Below are 23,997 nucleotides of genomic sequence, written 5' to 3'. Positions count from 1 at the left end.
AAAGTTCTGGCTTCATACCCAGAAGCCACAGTTCTACCTCTGTGTACACGGCTAAGGACATATGCCATCCTCAGCACCTGAGAGGTGCTGAAGAGTTCTTAACCAATTCTTTCGTTTGTGAGTAAAAGCCATGGGAAGCTGGCTTTTACTCACAAACGTGGGAATTCAACTCGCCAACCTATCTAGCCAAAAAACAAGAGCTGGAAAATATTGGAGCCATCCCTTCCAACAGCATCCGGTGAGGAAGAGGCAAGTGGCAGCAACCAGGATATCTGAGAAGTGAAACTTCCTCACTGGCGGTGAGGAGTTCCCCTCTCCCAGAAGATGAAGGAGCGGGAGACAAAATGAATGGGATTCTCCCTCCACCTCCCTCTGGGATATGAAGCCAGAGAGAATAAGGCAGCTGAACTTTGAGGTGTTGGAAGAAAAAAGCTGAGCAATCCAGTGCCGGAGAGTCCCCTTGCATCATGCCTTGCAGTGGGGACTTCCCACAAATAGTGTGACTGGTAGTCATATATATTGGTGATGAGAGACCTATTTAATCACTCTGCCCATCTCCCAGGGGCCAATGCAGCACTGTTCCCTATAGAACATAGTCTAGTTCTTTGTCCAGGCTATTTTAGAAGTCACAAGCCATGAGGTTTCCACCATTTACTGCCTTAGTGCGACGCTGTAGAATAGTCTCCCAACCTGGAAGGGTTTATCTAGCCTAACCTTCTTTTTCTTAACTTCACCCCCAATTCTTTTACCACCTTAAAGAATTCCTCTCCATCTTTGTGTTTTTTTTTTTATCCAGTTCAAATATTTGTAGACTATTAATTTGTCTTCTCTTAGGACCAGCACAGTCCAGGGGAAGTTGGGTCAAAGGTAGCTTAAAAACGTATTTGCACAATTCCACCTCTGAGTTGCTACAGGGGTCAAAGCCACACTCAACATAATTTAGGCAATCCAGAGGCCATCTCTACATTACACCAGACCAGCCTCCCACAAGGCACAATGGTCACAGCAATATGTGTTATAGCCCCATTCCCAGCATGCCCCCCATTCCCAGGGTCTCATGTGAGGTGAGGCCAGTGAAGCATTGCCCAACACAGTGTGACAGACCTGGCCATCACAAGCAATATATTTGGGGACCATATTGTATTAAGTGTATGAATGGTTTATGTACCATTTTGGGCCAGGGATTGTATGCAGCTCTGGTGGGGGGAGGGTTTCTTTTAGCTCTGCCAGGAACTAAGAACAATGGGAGTGATTAAGATGAATTGCTCAGGTTGTAAACACCTCCTGAGAGGTACCATCTCCTGAAGAGGTGACATATACTGGGTCTCTGGAAAATCCAGTTTGAATAACATACAAAGAAAGGACTTTTGGCATAAAAAGGTTGTGTTTAAACTGACTCAGGGCCTTTTGTCTGACCAGCAAATAGACAGGACAGGGCCCCAGAAGACTGATGGGTGACTTCTGGTGAACTGTTAGCATGTCTATAGGAACACTTATTGGGTTTTTTTTCCCCTCTGTGATGATTTTACCTTGAGAATAAAGGTGCTTGCTTAGAAAGAGCAGGATGGTAACTTGTAACTGCTGGCAATACCCTGCTTGTGCTTTGCTTCCTCTCTGAGGGCTACAAGCAGACCAGCTTGTTGGGTGTATCACAGCAAAGGCTGGGGACTGTGCAGCCTTAACACCCTTGATCAGAAGGGAGTGGAACTAGTATCCCTGACCAGAGAAAGATGATGGCTTGAGATCTGAGGCCTGACTGGGAACTCCTGGAGTGGACCGTGAGGGCGACAATACAGTTCCAGTTACCCTGAAACTGTGACACACACTGTCTGTGCCAAGGGCATTCTCTCCCAACCCCTTAGATGCTGTTAACAGCCCCTGTATACCTCCAGGGGAGGGCTAAGGTGAGAAGAGAGACTCTTACTTAGACAAGCTACACCATTTCTCTCTCTTAATCTCTTCAGCCCTCTGCTCTTCTTCCGCACTGCTCCCCTTTGCTTTGAATTTCCGACAATTTGATAATAAAATACCTTCTTTCCCAATGCTCTGCAAGTGATGAGCAGGCTACTGTATTTATTACCCATGGTCATGTTTCCTTTAAATAAATATCTTCCCAGAGGTACATAACAATTTAATTTAGCTATTAGACCTGTGGTTTTCAACCTTTTTTTCATTTGTGGCCCCCCTAAAAAATTTTGACTGGAGGTGCGGACTACTTTAGAAATTCAGCCTGTGGTCTATGGACTCAGCCTGTGGTCTATGGGCCCATACCGTAGAAGTCTTAAACTGAAAACTGACTGGAGAGAATTCAACTATACATGTTGCACATACTCGGCATGACGTTTGATGCAGCGTAAGAAAGGGCGCTAAACTGTGGGTGTCTATGGTAATGCCAACACTTCCAGGTTTTGACCCATAAGTGGGGGGATTCAGATGCCTTTAGTGGGATCCAAAACTTTATTTTCATAGTCACCTTTTGTGGATCTCTTAGACATAGTTCGGGGACCCCCAGGGTCTGTGGACAACAGGTTGAACCACTGTATTTAGACAGTAAACGATTAGACAATAAAATGGACATAAAGATGCTCACACTGCTATTGAGGAGATATGGAGTATCTGAGGATTAGTGGTGAATGCACAGTAGAGACTACGTAAAACAGCAACCCTAATATGTTTTGAAGTGACAAGTCCCATTGAAATCAAAGTTAGACTGCACCAGGGGTTGGCCCCAAGTCCACTGTTTATCATGTTGATGGACTGTGTCAGCAGAAAGATCTTAATGGGAAGAGGTGAGCAGCTGCTATATGTACATGACATAGCACTAAGGACATCCTCAAAAGAAGACCTAGAGGAAATAATGGTATGACCAGCTAAACGCACATAGGATGAAAATGAGCATAACTGAGGGCAGTTCTACACTACAGCTGGGATCGACACTCTGAGATCGATCCACCAGTGGTCAATTTAGCAGGTCTAGTGAAGATCTCCCAGATCAACAGCAGATCACTCTCCAATTGCCCCCTGTATTCTACCCCCGACGAGAAGAGTAAGGTAAGTTGATGGGAGATTTTCTCACACTGGCCCCGCCCCCCATCCCCCCCTTGATGTAGACCCCACAGTAACTCAACCTAAGGTACATCGACTCCACCTACATGAATAACGTAGCTGGAGTTGTGTAGTGTGGGTCGACTTACCGTGTATAGACATAGCCTAAGACTGAGGTCAGATGGGTTGGTAGAGTACTTTGGTGGCTGGGTGACGGAAGACAGCAGGCTTGAACATGAGATACAGTCCAGACTGAGGAGTGCTGGAAGAGTGTGCAATAAAATTTCAGGAGTTGTATATGACAAGCATATGCCATGGAGACTGAAAACCCAATTACATAAAATAATGATGCACCCCGCAATGTTGTACGGAGCAAAAGCCTGGGCGATAAAGAGCTGGCAGGTTCAACACATACAGGTGTTTGAGATGAGATCCACCACAAGAGGATCTACACAAAGAGACAGATTTTGAAATGAAAGTATTAGGATGGAAGTCAAAGTCTGTGCTGTGGCTGACAAAATCCAGAAAGCACAACTTTGCTAGTTTGGACACATGCAGTGGGTGACCTGGTGAAGACAGTATGTCAGGAGAGGGTGCTAGGAAAGAGACCCTGAGAAGATGATGGATGGATTGCACCAAAGATGGTAAACAGGTGAACTTTAGTGCTGCCTTGGACAGAAAAAGGTGGCAGATGCTGGCATGACAACTCAGCCCCAATTGATGGAATAAGGGGAAGAGGAAGATCAGATGGTGAAGCCTATCTTGTCAGAGTGTGGAACAATTTGCCTAATTAGGTAGCTAAGGTACAGTCTTAAACTAGGAGATAGGACTATGGAAACAATGTGGCAGACAGTGTCCAGCCTGTCTGATTTGAATTTTACCTGCTGTATAAATATTGATTATTTTAATGATGTGTTCTGTATGTATCGATTTCACTATCTTGAGCACAGCTGCATATAAATGAGCTATCTTTAGTTGCATGGTAATGAAGTACTATTAACGGTGATATTAGAATCATTAGCCCTGCTACAGAACATTCAGAGATGTAACAGAAAACAGAGTGAAGACATCTCCCTTCAACTACAGAGCTTCATGCACTACATCTGGTCCTTTTGGCCTTGTCTTCACTGGGGGAAAACGATCTATTTTTACCTCAGCCTGCTAATGTGTGAAAACTACAACTGCCTTGTCCATATTAGGATTGTACCCCGTGTTAATGACCACTAATTTACATGGTAAAAAAACCACAACTTTTTCCCTAGTGTGGTGCGTCTTAAATGAATCTAAAGAGTATGTTAGAGTATGAGAAGGAGGATGTCCTTGTAGTGAAGGCACTGGTTTGGTACTGAGATATTTGGGTTCACTCTCCATTCTGCCACAGGCTTTCTGTGTGACCTTGGGGGTGACCCAGTGCTGAAGAAGAGCTCTGTGTAAGCATGAAAACTTGTCTCTCTCACCAACAGAAGTTGGTCCAATAAAAAATATTACCTCCCCCATCTTGTCTTTCTAATGACCTTGGGCAAGTCATTTAATTTCTTTGTGCCTCAGATCCACATCTGCAAAATGGAGATCCTAATACTTCCTTTCTCCCACCTTTTGCCTGCCTTGTCTGGTTAGCCTATAAGGTTTCTGGGGAAGATACAGTCACTGTGGTCAATGCCTACCACTTTGGGGCCCAGATCTTGTTTGGGCGCTTTCAATGTTACCATGGTATAAAAAATAATTCCATAAAAAAACAACATTAAAAGATTGCAAACAACATTATTAAGGTTGCAAAGTCAAGCACTCAAGTTAGGAAATGCCAGAATGCAGGCTGCCTGTGCAACCTTAATTTGCCCCCCTTGTGCATATGCATTGTGATGCAGTCTAACCATACTATCTGAATGGTTCACAGGCAACCTTATATATGGCAATTCCTAACTTCTAAGTGCTTGACTTTGCAACCTTAACCTTCTTTTAACAGTTTTTTAATGTAGTTTCTTAATTAAAAAAAGAAAAAATCCTAAAAATAGAAAATCTATCCTGTGGAACCAGACAGCCCCCCAGTTTGGGTCATCAGCAGGGTTCAGGCCTTTAGACCCACAGCACAGTGGAATAATTAATAGCGCTAGTAGGCTAATATCCTCTACTTCAGTGGTTCTCAAAATTTAGCAACCTGAGGACCCCCATTTTGATTTTTTAAAATTTGTGGATCCCCAAACCTCCCACTCAGCCCCAGGCCCTGTCCCTATTCCACCCCTTCCTACCACCCCCTGCCCCTCCTCTTTCTTGCCTCTTTCCATCCCCTCCGCTGAGCATGCCCCATCCCTGCCTCATCCCCGCTCCTCCCAGTGCATCCTGCATGGTGCTGAACAGCTGTTCCCTGGCGTGCAGGAGGTGCTGGGAAGAAGCGGGAGGAGTTGATCAGCAGGGTCCACAGATCCCCTGGAATACCCTCAAGGACCCCTAGGGGTCTATGGACCCAGGGCCGGCGCTTCCATTGAGGCAAACTAGGCAATCGCCTAGGGCGCCAGGATTTTCGGGGGAGGGGCATTTTGCCTGGGGGGGCGGCAGGCGGCTCCAGTGGACCTGCCGCAGTCGTGCCTGTGGAGGGTCCGTTGGTCTGCGGTTCTGGTGGAGCTGCCGCAGGCATGCCTGCGGACGGTCCGCTGGTCCCGCGCAGCTCCGGTGGACCTCCCGCAGGCACGGCTGCGGACCAACAGACCCTCTGCAGAAATGGCTGCAGCAGGTCCACCGGAACCGCGGGAGCGGTGCGTGGGGCGGCGAAATGGCCGTGCGCCTAGGGTGCGAAAAACTCTAGCGCCGGTCCTGTGTGGACCCCAGTTTGAGAAATGCTGCATTATGTGGACCAGCCACAAGAAGACAATGAGACATGCTTTACCACTGTGTTTCACAACTATTTGCTGACCGTTAAGTGAATATTATGACTCAGGACTCCTGGGTTCAGTTCCAGGTGCTGGAGGGTCGTATACGTGTAGCGGTTATAGACCCTTCTGCTACTGTGCCCCCATTCTGCCCCACTCCTATCCACCTACCATTGCCCTGGTTCTTGCCTCTCTCCCACTCTGCTCTTAGCCACACCCACCCATCTCCTGGATCCTCCACCCTCCGGCTCCTTCTCTTCCCCCCCCACCTGCATTCCACTCAAGTTGCTTCCTCCCTCTACTCTAGCGGTCCCCAACCTTTTTGTAGCCAGTAGCACATTCATGTTTTCAGAAGAGCGTGGCAGGCGCCAACAATTTTTCAAGGCTTATTTTGTGTTTGTACATTAAATAATATAAAAAAAATTAATATTACATAATATATGAATCCAGAGAGAAGAGAGAAGCCGGAGAGACGCTGCGAGGACAGAGAACACCGGTGCCCACAGCCCTGGAATACTCTGTCCCCAGCAGGTGCCGGGCCCCAGATTCTCTTTGCTGGGCACTAGGTGGGCCCCACACCTGCCGAGGACTGAGAACACCAGCGCCTGCAGCCTGAGTTCTCTGTCCCCGGCAGGCGCGGGGCCGCGTCTTCTCTCTGGCTTAAGCTGCAGCCCCGCACCTGCCAGGGACTGAGAACACAGGTGCCTGTAGCCTGCAGCCCTAGAGTTCTCTGTCCCTGGCAGGTCCCCTGCTGGGCACTAGGGCACACATAAATGCCCCAGCGGGCGGCATGGCAGGGACCACTGCTCTGCTCCATGCTGTCTGAATCCCAGCAACTGAAGCACTGAGAGCACAGGAGAGAGAGTCCCCTTGCCCTCATTTCCTGTATCCAGTGCCACAGCTGGAAGGAGCAGCTAGCTGCATGGAAAATTCTGCCTAACCCCCATCCCATAGTCCTGTGATGGAGCATGCTCTGTACTGAAAGTTGTCTGAGACTTTAACTGCCAGACTTGAAGAAGTCTGTACTGCTAAGTATAGGGGGAGGCATAGCTCAGTGGTTTGAGCATTGGCCTGCTAAACCCAGAGTTGTGAGTTCAATCCTTGAGGAAGCCACTTAGGAATCTGAGGCAAAAAAAATCTGTGTGGGGATTATTCCTGCTTTGAGCAGTGGGTTGGACTAGATGACTTCCTGAGGTCCCTTCTAACCCTGATAGTCTATGTGGGAGCTGAGATTTTTTTAGGCAGCTTACAACTTGGACAAATTTTCACAGGAATGACAAAAGGCACATACTGGATATTAGCACCCGCCCCCCTCCCCCAGTGTTGAGTGCCTGCTCCATAGCCAGGAGGCAAGAGAGCTTTTCAGCAAAACAGTCATAAGAATTTTTTAATCATATTTTTTCCTAATCTCATTCTCATCAATGGTGGAACCATTTTAGCTAAAACTTTCCAGAAACATCCAGCCTGCGGTGCACACGCAGAATGAAAAACTTCAGCTGGAAAGGTGAAAGCAACCGAACACAGGCTTTTGTAATGGAATTGTCAGGCAACTTTAACTTCAGGGGTACTACCAGCTCCACCTGGAATAATACTGCCCTTGTTTGTATTAAGTGGTAAACAGATTGGGTCACCGGCCAGGGGGCAATGATCATTGTATTGCCAGTCCTGCCCGCTCAAAAATCATGAGTCAGGCTCCAAAAAAGAAAAAGAAAAGAAAAAGCAACTTAAAATAATTTTATTTTAAATAATAAATTGGGGGTTATTTTTCTTTGTCCTCTGGTTTCTGAAGCTCTAGGTCCCCCTTGGGTCACTTTTTTCAGCTTTTCTTTGCAGCCATGAGGCCAGAAATTGACTTTTAAAAAAATGAAGGCTGAAGAGTCTCATGTAATCACTTGCCTACCAGAGCTGGGACTTTAATAAACACACCAAATATTGTGAGACTTGTGATAAGATCATAAAAGTTGGCAAAATTGGCTCAAAACCAAGGCACTGTAGACACCCCTCCCAGCACAACAACGGCAGACAGACATCTTAAGTCAGCGGTCCCCAACGCGGTACCCACGGGCACCATGGCGCCCACAGGGGCATCTAAATGTGCCTGCATCCTGGCTGGTGGTTGAGCAGCCACCGAAATTCGGTGGCATTTTGGCAGCGACGTCTCTCAATGATGCCTTTTGCCGCCAACAAGCAACGTCATCAAGCGGTGTCGCCGCTGAAATTCGGCAGCATTTCGGCAGCTGCTCAACCATCGCCATAGTCCTTCGTCTGGTGCCCACCAGAGAAAAAGGTTGGGGACTGCTATCTTAAGTGCTGATCTCCCACAGAACCGGGGGCAGAGTGGTAGTAGATTGTAACTCCTGGATGCTGCCAACTAGTGGCAGGGTGGTGCTTCTGGGAGCAAACCATCTGTCTGATCACTGGGCTGGGATGAGTTCTTGGAAAAGTGTAATGATCCTGAAAGCATTTGCAGTGGTCTTACCAGTCACCAAACACTGACCCTTAAGGCATTGGTACCACCTCATTGGAAGAAGTTATTTTGTTCACCTTTGTTGCTGAATGCTAAATACATAAAACTTTGTTAGTTTTCCAAAACTTTAAAGACACAGTTACTGTCTGAAGGCATGAAGACTGGCAAAGGTTTGTTCTGTAACTTTATCAGCCAGATGAGCCCAGGTGGAGGACAGACTGCCAAGCAATGACATTTACACACTGTCAGGAAAGAGCTGCTGAGCCGGAGGGGACCCACGAGGCCTTTGAAGCAGGAGGAAGAGAAAAGCGACTAATAAGGGCACAAAATAAGAACTGGGGCTAGGGAAGGGTTGGGGGGGAGCTACAAAGAGAGCAGCCTTACAAACACCAACATATCAAACAGGAAAGAGAAAGAGCGGGATTCATCCCAATCCAGGTGTGAAGAGTTGGGACCAAGGAAGGCAGGCACCAAAGAAATACCTGCTCCACTGTGAGCTTGTCCTAGATAGAAGGTAAAAGGCCAAAGTGAGGACAATGAGGAAAAGCCCAAGTCAAAAGGCAGGTGGGAGTGTAACCCACACACCTCCTGTGTGTGGTGTTCTGTCCCATCTAATGGCACCGAGACCACTTACAGAGAGTTAAATGAGTTTGCTGTATAGCCTTAGCTAACAGTGAGTTGGCTTTTAGGTCATGCGGTAGAGGCTTATGCACTGAGCTCCAGAAGTCCCTGGTTCAGTCCCACCCTCCAACAACCAGGGTCTGTTAGTGTTACAGAACTGAGGGTGAGAAACAGGCAGCACCACACCTGCTCCTAGCAGCCCAGTGTAAGTCTTCAATATGTCCCACTACAGGAGAGGTCACTTCCTTGGCAGGGTCTCCAGAGAGTAATGGAGAGCCAGTTGGAGGAACCTGTAAACAAGGCTATAAGAGAGTGGCTAAGGGGAGAGATGGAATGAGCACAGAGAGACAGCAACCAAGACAAGGTGGAGAATGGAGCAAAGAGGAAAATGCTCAGGAGAGGAGTTAGAAAGGAGAACATGGCTGAAGAGAAATGGAGAGAAGCATTGTCTGGGGTGTCTGTCATGTTTGCTTTCAACCAACAGATGACAATACTAAGAAGATAGATTCCTGCTCCAGCAAAGCATTAGTATTAAAGTACCAGGCCTCAGGAAGGGAACTGCCAAATGCTCCCAGCCACAAACAATTCTCTCTCTAATTATTTTGTTCTGTATGTGGAATGATCATAGAATCATAAAAGCAGCAGAGAATCCTGTGGCACCTTATAGACTAACAGACGTTTTGGAGCATGAGCTTTCATGGGTGAATACCCACTTCGTCAGATGTATGTAGTGGAAATTTCCAGGGGCAGGTATATATATGCTAGCAAGCTAGAGATAATGAGGTTAGTTCAATCAGGGAGGATGAGGCCCTGTTCTAGCAGTTGAGGTGTGAAAACCAAGGAGGAGAAACTGGTCTGTAGTGCAGCCTATCACAGTCTTTTGTTCAACCTGAGCTGATGGTGTCAAATTGCAGATGAATTGAAGCTCAGCAGTTCTCTTTGAAGTCTGTCCTGAATTTTTTTGCATGCGGATGGCCACCGTAGGTCTGCTATAGGTGGCAGGGAAGGTTGAAGTGCTCTCCTACAGGTTTTTGTATATTGCCATTCAGATATTATTTGAATGGCATATCAGATATTAGGAATGGCAATATACCAAAAACCTGTAGGGAACACTTCAACCTCCCGGCCACCACTTATAGCAGACTTAAGGTGCCATCCTGCAGCCAAAAAACTCAGACCAACTTCAAAGAGAGAACTCTGAGCTCAGTCATCTGCAAATTTGACCATAGCTCAGAATTGAACAAAGACTGTTGAATGGCTTTGCCAAAATACAGAACCAGTTTCTCCTCTCTTGGTTTCCACACGTCCAACTGCTAGAACAGGGCCTCATCCTCCCTGATTGAACTAACCTCGTTATCTCTAGCTTGCTTGCTAGCATATATATACCTGCCCCTGGAAATTTCCACTACATGCATCTGATGAAGTGGGTATTCACCCACGAAAGCTCGTGCTCCAAAACGTCTGTTAGTCTATAAGGTGCCACAGGATTCTCTGCTGCTTTTACAGATCCAGACTAAGACGGCTACCCCTCTGATACTGGTGACCAGATAGCAACTGTGAAAAAACGGAGGGGGGTAATAGGCGCCTATATAAAAAAAAGTCCCAAAAAATGAGACTGTCCCTTTAAAAATGGGACATCTGGTCACCATAGATATAATGCACTAAGGGATTTTGTAATTATCCCTAAAGCAAGTGTTTTAAGGCTTGTCTGTAAGGGGAAATTAACTGGACTATGCTATTCCGGAATAGCTATTGCACTTCAAAATTCACACTTTACCTTAATCTGAAAGAACTTTCAAGTGCAGAAAAGTCCCAAAACCCAAGAAATTCAGAGTTAAAGAAATGTAAACACGATAAGCTATGGAAAAGCACATTGAAGCCCCTGAAGATCCTTAACTCTCATCTATAGTGACCCCATTTAAGAGTCATGTTTATTAATTTAGATTTATACAAAAATTAAAATAAGGCCTTATGATTAAAGTATTTTAGTGTTTGTGGTCCTAGATTAAACTAATTTTTTAAAAAACATTAGATTTTTTTCTCCCTCGTGGTGGCATTACCTATTATTCGCTTCAGGTTCTTTTACCACATCCATCACTGTGGTAACCAATAGCCTGCTGTTAAAGTGTGGTGTACGTAGCAACGTACAGTATAAGGCTACTTTGTATGTACTGCACCTTTACTTGCATAGTGTGTCTCTGTGTGAGACTATTCAGGCCAGCAGCTGTTGCAGAAAATCTCACTCTCTGACGTACACATGGAGACTTAATATTGGTTCTTTCTCTCTTTGTTTGCTTTTATGCCAGATCAGTCAGCAAGACTGAACATATATTTGCTCTTTGCAGAAGGTTGCATACAGAGCAGGTCAAAAATTCCAAGTATGATTCACAACAACATTTCAAAAGATTTTTGTCTTTTAAAGTGTCCTCTTTTTTTTTTTAACCAAGCCCCCTTCCCCACAAATGACCAAAAAAACAAATTAGCTCTGAAAGAAAACTCTCCCCTGCCCCCAGTTTTGGCATCCCCCATCCCATTTGCCTTTTTCCTTTTTGCAAGTGGAAAAAAGGAGACAAAAGGGACAGGAAAGAGCTTCAAAAGAATTTTTCTTCCAGTTCTAATTGTGACTTTTAAAAAAAAATATTAATATTTATTTAGGAAGTATTAATGGGATCACAAATCCTTGCTTTGTAAATAGCAGAAACAAATCAATAATTACAATAGTGAGCTTTTGTTTAAGGAGACTATAGAGGAACCTTTTTAACAGGGTGTTCATAGAATATCAGAGTTGGAAGGGGCCTCAGGAGGTCATCTAGTCCCAGCCCCTGCTCAAAGCAGGACCAATCCCCAGTCAGATTTTTGCTCCAGATCCCTAAATGGCCCCCTTAAGGATTGAATTCACAATCTTGGGTTTAGAAGGCCAATGCCCAAACCACTGAGCTATCCCCACCCTGTTACTGGATTACAGAATAAGCATCATTACAGCATCCCTGACATGTCATTTTTTTTAGTGATTTTATTAAACAGCGTGACCTCTGATTACACATTTCACAAACCAGGCATGTCTATCAAATATTAATATTTTAAAAAATGGATAGGGGTGTGTGTGTGTGTGCGCGCGCGCGCGCAGGTGAATGTACTTTTGAGTACTGTGTAAAAGGTAACCAAATATCCAAGTGTCATATGTGGGCTTTATTGTTGTTGTTGGATTGTTAGGCAAGTTATCTGCAAAGATTGATACACATTCATTATAATTTTTTGTTTCCTAATTGATCAGATGCCATCACTTCTATTAAAGTGAACTTTCTGTATAAAACAGGTTCTCTAGAAAGTTGAGAGAGATAATTAATGCCTGACTTGAAAGTGTTGCCACCATGGAAGAGTGGGACAGGTAAAGTTAGCTTTGGTCTCCAAATAAGTTTGTTAAAAGTTTATTTTCTGAATAGCTGGCCAATCGTGTGTATTCCATGGGTCTCCCAATCTTTGAAGCTCTCTAGTTTGCGATTTGGGTTAAAATCTGAATTATTTGCAAAGGGTATCGTTGGCTAGCGAAAAAAATTGTCCTGTCTCCAGGTCTAACGCAGAGATATAGAGTAGTCTTTGCTAAAGGAGCAGTATACATTTTTTTAATTAATTAATCCATGGTGGTCTAGCAGTGTTTCCATGGTCACAACTTTCTTGTTCACCAAAGACCTACTATTTGGCTGAGTTTACAGCATCCCCAGATCACTATTGCTTTGAGCTGACTGATTTGATAATACCATAGAATATTTGGAACAGATAGTTCAATAGGTCTGTACAAAGTATCTGTACCCATTCTTGGTCTTTTCTTATTCCATATAAATTCTAAGAACATCCTCTGTATTCCTGCTAGGGTTTTATCTGGGGTGATTATAGGAAGATTTTGAAACAAGAAAGACAGTCCAGATCTTTTTTCATTTACTGAAGTTTGACATTTAAGTCATAAAGCTCTTCTAGGCTGTTTGAGATTTGAATTTCCAGGTGTCTTATAGAGTTTGTTGCCCATTTGTACCCACGTGTTTTCTTGAGGAATGACTTTTCAGAATCGAACTAATTTATAGCTAGCACTTCAGATTTGGCATAATTTACTTTAACTGCAGCTGCTTTCTCAAAGTCCCGGATTTCTCTAGAAACTAATTTTAGGGCAATATTTGGTTTAGATAAAAATAATACTACATCAGATGCATATATAAAGCTATTTTCTGATGTGTTCTTGCAAGTTTTATTCCTGTGAAAAAATTCATTGTTCTTTATCCTCTGTGCAAAAAGATCCATGACCAGTGCAAAAAGGAGACAAGGGACATCCCTGCGTGGTCTCTCTGTGTAATTCAAACAGGAGCTGTAACCCCATTAACTCACACAGCTGCATTGGGACTGGTGTAAAGAGCAGATATCCATTTAAGGAAAGTGCATTTGCATAGGACTTGAAACAGGCAGTTCCTATCAAAGGCTTTTTCTGCATCAAGAGATAAGAAGAGAAATGGATCTTTTTTAGATCTGGCATTATGGATGGTTCCAAGTACTCTCTGAATGTTGTCTGACATTTGTCTCTACTTAATGAATCCTGTTTGATCAGGATATATATAAGCTGAGAGCATGGACCACAATTGGCTAGCTAATATTTTTGCTAAAATCCTTATTCCATGATTCAGCAGGGCTATGGGTCTATAGGAGCTGCATAAGATAGGTCTTTTCCAACTTTAGGGAGAAGCACCACAGTAGCTTCTTTCATAGGTTGTGGAACTTCCTCCCTTAACAGAATGTCACTGAGGGTAACTCTCAAGGGACCCACTAATACCTCCTTAAATACCTTGCAAAAAGGTAAGGCGAAAAGCCCTCAGGTCCTGGAGTTTTACGACTTTCATACTTGCTATTGCATCTATCATTTCTTCATCTGTTATTTCTTCCTCTAAAATTTCTTTATCAGTTTTGCTCTTCTTTGGCAAGCCTGTTACTTCCAGATATTGGTGAACAGCTTCAGAGCTTGGAGTATCTAAGGTTTTCAGTCTATGGTTTTTATCATAAATGACACTTGTTTTGTTAAGGTGTGTAACTATCTTTTGCTGATTGTTTTTAATTGGTGGAATAATACTTTGCTCTTGAATCTCTTTATGCTTTCCAGCCAACGGTCTAGCAACTTTTGTTTCCTTTTTCATAAAACATCTGTTTTGAATATCCAAGGGCTTTTTCAGTGGCATCCGTCTTCAACATGTGCTGGAGGAAAAGACAAGGCCCCAGCACCTTTAGAAGCGGGAGCTTTTGCAAAACAGTCTGTGAGCTGGGGGAGGAAATAGGGAAAATTTGGTGCCCCAAGTTTCCTGGTGCCATATGCAGCTGCATACTTTGTGTATGGGTAAGGATGGCCCTGGGTGATCCCATCTATCACCTCCAGAGAAAGGAAAGAGCCTACAAGATTTAAAGAAAACTTAGTTTGATAGTATCCTGTCTGGCAAGAACTCACTTATCAATAGCTGGGGTGTGAAAATCTCATTTCTTTATTGTTCTATCACTGTAGTCCCCATTTCCCTATTGTTTGTCTGTATAATCTCTGCTGGTTTTGTGATTGTTTCTGTCTGTTGTATAATTAATTTTGTTGGGTGTAAACCAATTAAGGTGATGGGATATAATTGGTTAGATAATCATGTTACAGTATGTTAGGATTGGTTTCAGAGCTAAGCAGAACTCAAGTTTTACTATATAGTCTGCAGTCAATCAGGAAGTAGGGGAGAGGGGAATTGGAATCATGTTTTGCTAAGGGGGGGAATGGGAACAGGGACACAGGCAAGGCTCTGTGGTGTCAGAGCTGGGAAGTGGGACACTGAGGAAGGAAATTGGAATCATTGCTTGCTGGAAGTTCACCCCAATAAACTTTGAATTGTTGACTCCATCAGATATTGCTGCTCTCTGACCAGGGAAGTGAGAGGGTGAAGGAATAAGCCCTCTAACCTGGGTCCACCTAGAATCTCTCCTAAGTGGTGGTCTCAGAATTCTCATGTGTGGCATCTCTGTGGAAAGTGCTCTGCAGTAAGAGCAGGGGAATGTTACTGAATGACTCCGTTGTGTGTGATGTGCTCTGAAGTATTTGCCTAGTCCACAAGAGGATGTGGAAGAGGAGAGTTACCACTGGTTTGCCAAGCTCTTCCTGAGGCAGGAAAATAAAATACTGAACCTGAAGATGGAAAGTTTGATTGATGCAAACCCTACCCACATATAGAAAGCTGTGCACCAGGTAGAATGATCCTGCCTCGTGGTTGCCTTCCACCCCTCAGGCAAATATGCCTCATGAATCCTCTGCCTAGGTACAACCTTATCATGTCAGGCAAACTCTGTGTCCCATTGGACCCCATGCTGACTTGTCCCTCTGACCTGATACCCACCCCACACATACACCCTGAGCTCTCCTCCCAGGGACAGAATCCCCTCCCTCAATGCCAGCCAGGCCTTGCACCCCGTTACTGACCCTCCCAATCTTCCATACCCCTATTTCAACTAAGCCACACACCTTCCCCTACCATTGACAGAAAGACCAAGTGATACATACTGACCAACCTTTCTTCCTAGTAACAGACCACTCCCACGCATCCTAACCAAGCACCACACACTGCCTTGTTACAGCTCCCATCCAGCACAAATCAAACTGAAAGCTTCAACCCACCTACTCAGCATTTTATACAAGAATCAAGGGACTGATCTCTGATGTGGACAACCTTGAAGAGGGGCAACAGGACTTCCTAGTTGTAGCTGGGGATACCTGAAAGCTCAGCACCCACCTAGTTCACTGCTGGAAAGAGAAGGAGATCTTCCTGGGCAGGTGCCAGAGACTCTAGGGCTATCAGAATGCAGGCCTGCTCAACGGTAAACATCCAAAATCCAAGACGTAAAGGGAAATATGGGCAATCAACATGACTTAGTACTACCTAAGCGCTGCAGGTAGGCCTTAGTGCTGGGGACTCCCAAGCTGTTTTAAAGCCAAGTTGTTGCATTAGTGTTTTTGTGGTGGAGGTTCCTGGATGATGATATATGATATCAAATGGCAGAGGTATCTTGCTGTTTTGGGGATGCCTGATCCCTGGCAGATCCTGCCTACATCACCCGTGCACTCTCGGTATTTGGGGTGCTGGTTGCTGTCCTCTGACATAACGGCTTGTGCAATCCCACATAGTTGGGTCCCCTGCTTATAGCCCCCAACAGGCCTCTTGAGTCTTAGAATTAGCCCCTCTAGAGTTCTGGGTTCTGTTTGCTGGGAGTGTTACAGTATCCTGTTTATCTCCCAGACACAGCCAGCTCCTGGTATTTCTGCAGCAACTCGTCATAGATTGGACTGCTGTTCCTCAAGGCAAGTCTCTGTGCTGCCTCCTGGTAATGGGGTTGGAGGCTGGGGCAAGGCCAATTCCAACAGTCTCTAGTTGCAGGTCTGACTGGCTGCAGCTGGACAGAGAGAGATTGCAGGCCTCTTCCTGCAGTCAGGTGTCTGTATCTGTCGAAAAGGAAGGGAGGATCAATGTGTTAAATTTCCAGACAAATTGCTGTTTTTTCCATGACTTAGCTAGCTCCCATAGGATTGAAGGGATGGTAGATTATTAGGGTCCGACCGTAAATACTAATTCTCTCTGTAGAAGGGGGTAATATACTTGGTTACCATGCTGCGCTGAGTAAAGGTCTCCCTGTCTGCTGGAGAACTTTCTTCAAGACTGACCTCAGTCACAGGAATGGAGAACCTGCTCATAGGAGTACAGACCTATTAGCCATTAGCATGATCCCCTGATCAATACTAGGGAGGAGTGGTGTCCTGTCCTACAGCCAGACTTAGCCTGAACCTCCTTGTCTGAAAGGAATAGGCATCTTCCAGGGGCTCCAGCAGGCACAGCAACATATGCGTGCAAAGGGGAGAGAACACAACAAGGAGAATTAAGGACCTACAGTACTTAAATAATTTGGCTTCGAGTAATATTTACCAGTCACTCGGATACCACTGAGAGCCTGCAATTATTTAAGCTGCTTCATGGCAGTATAATGAGGAATAATGGTATGAAACGAAGGGACTAACGTTTAGGCAGAATATCAGGGAGGTGGAGGAAACTTCCTGGTGGACGGATGCATTAGGGCAGCTGTAAAATAGTCTTCCAAGGGAAGTAGTGGAAGCCTCATCCCTTGGGACTTCTAAGCTAGGCTAGACACAGCACTAGGAAATTTACTGAACTTGAAACAACCCTAGCTGCATAGATGAGCTAATATGTTTCATTCCTAATTTCTATGCTGTGAGTGCTCTCTAGTGGTCAGTCTACTTACAGTACTTATTGGTACAGGAAATAGCTGATGGAACTATTGTGTTCAGCATGAAACCTTAACAGGAAGTGGGGGTGTGTCTGAGCCAGGCTTCCACAGCAGGAAGAAGTTGCTTGTTGGTGTGCTGGGGCTTCTCTCCTGGAGTTAGGTTTTTCCAAACTCCCACCCCTTGCCTTGGGGTGGAGAACTCTCATTCAGCCTTTGGAGAGGCGGAAATACACCCAGGAATCACTCCAACACCATTGTCAGCAAACAAACAGTCCAGATGGCTCAGCAACATAGGTCCTGTAGTCACAGATCACAGCACCTTCTTCCCCATGGGCTCTGGGGGATTCTTGCATGTAGTCAATTGTAATAGGCTGGGGGAGCGCTGAGGTAATATCTATAACTACTACATTCTCCTTTTTCCTACACCTCAGCTTACTGCTCTGCAGAAGTACAGATCAGAGTGCATTCTATGCAGAAAAGTATAAAGAAAACATACACAGAGCTAACCTCAGAGCTATGGTGTGCAAAGCCCCTGGACGTCAGTATTAACATTTGCCAGTCAGCTTGAGAGAGTACCATACAGCTTCTTAGTGAACCACCATTTAATACGTACACAAATATTTGCAAACTGTATTTTTGAATAATTTCTTAAACAAAACTACCTAGAGAGTCAAGCTATTGGCGTTACTTATCCAGACTTCCCCATTTTGTTGTTATATAGATCAGTCCCCTGTTTCTACAGAGCATATCAACTTCTGTACTTTGGTACACACATGCAGATACATTCCCCTCTGAGATTTGGCATAAAATGTAGGTGTCACCTGGATTCTCCAGAGTCCAAGAAAAATGGCAGCCTCTCAGTACCCTGCCAAACACCTCAGAATCTCCTCAGCAAAATTGTCAGAAACTCCATGCAGCCAACAGCAATTCCAGTCCGATAGCCAACAGTCTCCACAGTTTCTAGAGCTTCAGCCTCTGTCCAAAGCTGCACAGGTGTTAGGAGACAGCCTCCACTGCAGACACATCTCTTGGTCCTGCACTGATCAGTCGCTAAGTCCGACGGGCTGTCTGCAACTCCCATATTTATAATCTTTTCCACCTGAACTCTGATTGGCTCTGCTCTCAGAGGTTGAATGTGTGGTACCTGCAAGACTACCTGCCCTTAATGGAAACTTTCAGTACAGCTTTAGAAATAGCTACTAAGTACATTCAGCAACTACCACACTTCTCTTCTAAACATCTCTGTGTTCTTCTAGGTTGCCCTACTCTCTGCATGTGGTGGTTACAAAAGATCATAAGGTATGACTATGCAGCCCACAGCACTGAGCCTTCCAGCCCAGGTCAACAGACTTGGGCTAGCAGGGCTTGCTCCAGCGCTCTAAAACCAGCTGTGTAGACAGCTCTTTGAAGCTGTAGTTGGGACTCACGCTCTGAAGCCTACTCCCCTCCTTAGGCTTCAGAGCCCAAATGCCAGCCTGAGCCACAGCTTCAAAGTGCTGTCTATTTTCAGAGTGCCAGCGCGAGCCCCACTACCTTGAGTCTGTCAATATTGTCTGTGTAGACAGGCCATGGTGGCCACATACCCAGGCTGCTTCCTGTACCTGCTGCACATGTCCTCTCCTGTAGCTTCTACCTGAATGGCATCTTCATCTTCCAGTAGGAAAAGACCTTATCAGCAGGGGTGTGATCTTCTGCCAGCTCTGTAGCCAGCTAAGGGTGTGCTGGGGTTGGGGTGGAGAGGCCATTCCCTACCCATCCCCTAGTTAGTCAGGGCTCCAAGGGCAGGGATGGTGTTTGCACCTCAGTTGCTGATGTGGAGTTTTGGCTCCACGTTGGCAATGGCATTCCATGCCAAGGATTAAAGCATTACTCGAGTGAGTGCTCAGGGAACTCAAGACCGGGGTGCTCGGCTCTGTAGGGACTAAGCTTTCTCCTCAGAGTTAAGGTTAAGCTTTTCGGAGAGAACCAGGCTATCCTTGGCAAAGGCAGATTAAGATTTTTTGGGACCCTGGTTACAAAGAACATTTGCCCCCCCCCACCTCGCCATGGGGCACTGCCTCCTGCTCCTCCTTTTCCCCGCAGGGCCCTGGTCAGGATGGAATCCTGAGCCAGGACATGGTAAAAGCCACCCAGGGAACCCAGGCTGCTGTGGGGAGCCCCAGAGAGGCGGTTGGCCAGGGACTGCTTTTGAGCCTCCCCACCTAGGGCTCCCCACAGCACCCCAGGCTCCTCAACTGGCTCTTACCGTTGCCTGGCTGCAGCTTCCAGCCTGCCCAGGGGATGGGGTCCACAGAGGGGGAAGAGGAGGAGCAGGGCCACAGTTCTGGCACTGGTGACCTCTCCACTTCTATACAGGTTTACAGGTTCTGGTACTCCTGCAGGGGCTCCCAAATTGGCCGGGGCCACTAGACATGGACCCGTGCATTAACCCACCATTGGTCCCTGGAGAACTGAAAACTGCATCAGGGGATACTGAGAAGTGTAGTGCTAGGCAGGGGAAGGGACTGTTGGTCACTATTAGCACAGGGTTGCACGTGGAAAAGGTGATTAGAAGGAGGCTCCCTTTCTATTTCCTTTCCCCTGCCATAGCTCTTCATCTATAACGTCTCCGTGTTTTCCAAAGGAAGGGGAGTGTTATCTGTGTACAGCTCACTACACGAATTCCCGGCCATTACAGGGACCATTGCTCCATCCCTCCTATTCTCGGCCAGTGATACAGAGAAGTGTTGTCTCCTAAGGGATGGCCTACTTTGGTCTGATTCTGATTAGTGGCTTGGTGCGGGGGTGGCTGGGTGGTGTTGGTGACCTGTGATATACAGAAGAAGGTCAGACTAGATGACAGAATCATAGAAATGTGGGGCTGGAAAGGACCTTGAGAGGTCATCAAGCCCATCCCCCTGCGACGAGGCAGGACCAAGTAAATCTGGACCATCGCTGACAGGTGTTTGTCCAACCTGTTCTTAAAAACTCCAGTGAGGGGGGCTTAACTACCCTCATAGTTACAAAAATTTTCCTAATATCTAACATAGCTGATGGTTCCTTCTGGTGTTAGAATCTATGACTCCATTATCCCTATTTTACAGAGGCAAAATCTGAGGACAGAACACTGATTACTGTTGCCCAAGATCACACAAATGACTTGGAAACAAGCACTCTTCTAATGCAGTGCACAGTCCATTGGACCTCCTCTCCTGTGGAGGGGAGACACCAGCAATGTTATGACCACGATGTAACCCAGGAATTATAAAATCGGAGTCTATAAAATCTGCCCAGCTATCCAGTGCCAGACAATAGGCAATGCTAGATGTTTCATATGTAGTTAGAAGCCCACCTACCACCAATCCTTTGTGAGCTGGTGGTTAAGTTTCCATGCCCTGCCATGTGCTCCACAGCAACTGATGAGGCATGGGGAAATCAGTGCTTCTTACCGGTTGAAGTCCTGAGGAGGCAAAATATTTCTCTGGCTGTTTATGGGGGGAGCTCGGCACTCTCTCATCATCTTCAGTCGCTTGCATTCCTGTAGCTCTTTCTGTATTTGGGCTACAGCTCTTTCCGTATGTTTCTTGTCTAAAAACAGAGCTCCCTGGGCAATGAACTTGAGGTAAGTGTTCCCATCCATCTCTGAGGGAGGCGGAACGGGCGGCTGGGGCATGCAGTATGTCCTGGGAGCAGTAATCCATCGCCACACGTTGCTGTCATAAGGTATGTCCGGCCTTGAAGGGAAGAGTGGTGGCAGCCTCCCTACATCCAGCCAGGTGTGGTATCCCCAGATGTGCCAGCGGCTAGTATCTTCCCAGGGGCAGCGCAGGTTCTGACGAACTTTGATCTTGATGTCTGTGCATGGTGGTCTCGCAACTGCCAGTTTATGATAAGCTCTTGGGGAAAACCCTGGCCATGCGGTGTGCCTCTCTTTACACAAAAACTCACGCTCTGCCCAAGTGGTCATCTGCAAAAGATCCCAGACAAGGCCTAGCTGGGAAAAAGCAGGGAGAAAACATTTGATAAAACCAGCCCTCAGTAAAGATCTCAACCATCCCAATGTTCTTGTCATAGCTTGCAGCTCCTGAATACAGTGGGCAAAGTCAGGTACAATTTGCAGTGTTCAGCTGTAAACTTTTCCCACACAGCTCTGCCAATGCCCCTCAGTCCTGCCCTGCCCCGCTCCTGCCATCCCAGTGCTGGGCTCCCCACACAGCTCTGCCAATGCCCCTCAGTCCTGCCCTGCCCCGCTCCTGCCATCCCAGTGCTGGGCTCCCCACACAGCTCTGCCAATGCCCCTCAGTCCTGCCCTGCCCCCCCCCCCCATCCCAGTGCTGGGCTCCCCACACAGCTCTGCCAATGCCCCTCAGTCCTGCCCTGCAGCCCCCTGCCATCCCAGTGCTGGGCTCCCTACACAGCTCTGCCATTGCCCCTCAGGCCTACCCTGCAGCCCCCTGCTATTCAAGTGCTGGGCTCCCCCCACAGCTCTGCCAATGCCCCCCAGTCCTGCCCTGGAGCGCCCTGCTAATCCAGTCCTGGCTCCCAATAGGAGAGAAACAGAACATTTCCCACTGCTATAAACAGAGAGTAGTACAAGGCTTAAAGTACTCTCCACCTCACCCACTGTCCCAGTAACTAGCATGCTGTACTGCCAGAAATTTACAAAGAGTCTCCATGGGGACAATCTCACTAAACAGCCCAATCCAGAGATACCTGTTTTCCTCCAAGGGAGGGGGGAGGAGAGTCAGTTCACATCTATCCAAGAGAGCACCTGACACTAGAGGGAGTATCCATAACTTCAGTTTACTTAGTATGAAGGTATGTACCTTCTTGAGGGACCAAATGACCAGATGCTGTCATGATACAGCTTTCTGCAGTTTGCACTCTCACCACTCTCTTCCATGTGCTGACTGGCTGTTTGCTCCATCCTTTCCTGCCCCTCCCTTCCTTTCCCTCTGTAACCCCTTCCTCACTCTGTCTACCCCTCCATCCCCCTCTTGTCCTTTGTCTTGCCAGCTAGCTAGTCCTCTCCTAACACTGAAAGGGCTGAAATAACAAAACAAATTTAAAAAAAAATGGTGCCATCTCATCATTCACTCTGCTTCTACACTCTATCCCTCTCCCCTACCCTTTGTCTACCTTCTCTATTCAGATTGTAGGCTCCTTGGGGACAGGGACTTTCTATTATTCTGTTTGTACAGTGCCTGGCACAAGGGGGCGCTGTTCTTAGTTAGCCCCTGGACACTACCATAAGACATGAGAAATCTTTAAAAGTCACCAGCATTGCTGTAAACAGCACAAATTACAGAAGATTCATTGCAATGGGGTAAGCACAGGGCTCCCACACCCACTCTGCAGAGATGTGTCCTGCACAGCATCTTAGCTTGCACTCTATGTTCTCTGCGGGTATTGTGCACTGCCACTCTGAGAAGAAAGTAAAGCCAATCCTGCTCTAGGCATCTATTCAGTTCCTAGTTTGAAATGAACCCTTCAGGAAATATGATCTATCATGGACTAGGGATGATATCCATAGGGTTCTAGAGAAATTGTACTTAAGCTTCTGGAATGAAAAAGAAAGTGAGATCTTCTCTGTCAACATGGAATTCAATACAGAATTAGGACCCCAGCTATGGAAAGACCATTCTCTCAGATCAATAGGTCTCTTCCACAAAGGAAGAACTTCAAGAACAAATATTATTTGCTGACTATAAAGAGACTGTCATGCCACAAGCACCCTTCCAGACACTTGGAGAAGTCACTGTTTCTTTTCATGGAACATTTTCTCCAGGCAAACTGTCTGGGCACAAAGATCTCACCTTCTTGGGCACCCCAAAGAAGGGCTTTGAGGTGACTACCTTTTCAGACATAGCCCGTTTCCCATGTAAGGAAGTCCACAGAGCTCTAGTTCTGTGGGGCATTTGTGTATTTACTTGTTGTTATAGCAGCTATAGTACAGTCATACTTACCCACAGAGTTTCTATAAAGCTGATGGCAATAGAGCACAGTCCAGACTTTCCCCACAGATGTTTACCTTCTGAGATTTGCAATTAGACAATGATGTCTAGGTCATAATTTTGAGAGACATTCTAAAGTTCTCCTTCAGGCGTATTACCAGCCCAATTCCAGAACTGCAGATGGTGGGGTTTCATTTGAACAAAAACAAAATGCTGCAAAGGCTGAAAGAATGACAAAGGCTAAAAAAATATTCAAAAGAGGAACACAAGGAGTGGCTGCTCGACTCCTCTGCAGGCCTCACTCCTGCTCCCTCTCTCTTCCTTCCATGGCTTGCTCCCCTGTGCAGACCTAGGATTTAGCTTCATGCTCTCTTGTTTTCCCATCTGCCTCTGGGCCTTGGATCTCCTCCTGTCTGAGAGCTGCATTACACAGATCAATTTCCACAGCAGCCACTTGTGATGTCATGTACAGAGAACTATGACTTCAGCTGGGGCTGAAGCAGGAGCAGATGAACTGAGGGTACATGTAGACTACCCGCTGTATTGGTGGGTAGCCATCAATTTCTTGGGGATCGATATATCGTGTCTCATCTAGACCCGATAGATTGATCCCCGAAAGCGCTCTTGTCAACTCGGGAACTCCACCAGCACGAACGGCGGTAGTGGAGTCGACGGGGAGCCACGGACATCGATCCTGCGCCATGAGGATGATAGGTAAATCAATCTACGATACTTTGACTTCAGCTACGCTATTCACGTAGCTGAAATTGTGTAT

The 23,997-nt window shown here is 46.2% G+C and overlaps 2 protein-coding genes across 4 annotated transcripts in view; one reads left to right on the top strand and one right to left on the bottom strand.

Annotated features, from left to right (window-relative positions):
• Positions 1–9,005, top strand: part of ITFG2 (integrin alpha FG-GAP repeat containing 2) — a 76,469-nt gene extending 67,464 nt beyond the window's left edge. The window contains exon 14 of the mRNA XM_075070880.1: positions 8,569–9,005. The gene's annotated coding sequence lies outside the window, so the exon portion shown is untranslated. The remainder of the gene's footprint in view (positions 1–8,568) is intronic.
• Positions 9,006–12,105: 3,100 nt separating this feature from the next.
• Positions 12,106–23,755, bottom strand: TEX52 (testis expressed 52). Of its 3 annotated transcripts, XM_032775055.2 has the most exons (3): positions 23,235–23,755; positions 20,718–21,262; positions 12,106–16,492 (listed from the first exon to the last, which is right to left on the bottom strand). In XM_032775055.2, exons 2-3 carry the CDS (start codon positions 21,233–21,235, stop codon positions 16,279–16,281), a joined length of 732 nt encoding a protein of 243 aa, XP_032630946.1. In that variant the 5' UTR covers positions 21,236–21,262; positions 23,235–23,755; the 3' UTR covers positions 12,106–16,278. The 3 variants fall into 3 exon arrangements, 2 of the variants coding, with proteins under 2 accessions (XP_032630946.1, XP_032630945.1); XM_032775054.2 differs by lacking the exon at positions 23,235–23,755 and having other exon boundaries at positions 20,718–21,367; XR_012656808.1 differs by lacking the exons at positions 12,106–16,492; positions 23,235–23,755 and adding an exon at positions 19,407–19,661 and having other exon boundaries at positions 20,281–21,367.
• Positions 23,756–23,997: the final 242 nt, after the last annotated feature.

The sequence above is a fragment of the Chelonoidis abingdonii genome, chromosome 1 (genome assembly GCF_003597395.2).
Source record: "Chelonoidis abingdonii isolate Lonesome George chromosome 1, CheloAbing_2.0, whole genome shotgun sequence".
Classification (NCBI taxonomy): domain Eukaryota; kingdom Metazoa; phylum Chordata; order Testudines; family Testudinidae; genus Chelonoidis; species Chelonoidis abingdonii.
This window is presented reverse-complemented; position numbering and strand designations above follow the sequence as displayed.

What these genes read in the sequence shown, in the direction of transcription:
- TEX52 (XM_032775054.2), bottom strand. Translation starts at nt 21,340, where the DNA reads ATGACAAGAACATTGGGATGGTTGAGATCTTTACTGAGGGCTGGTTTT. An exon ending in CCTCCTCAGGACTTCAACCG is followed by an intron (nt 16,493 to 20,717) that starts GTAAGAAGCACT and finishes CCTTTTCGACAG; the next exon opens with ATACAGACACCTGACTGCAG.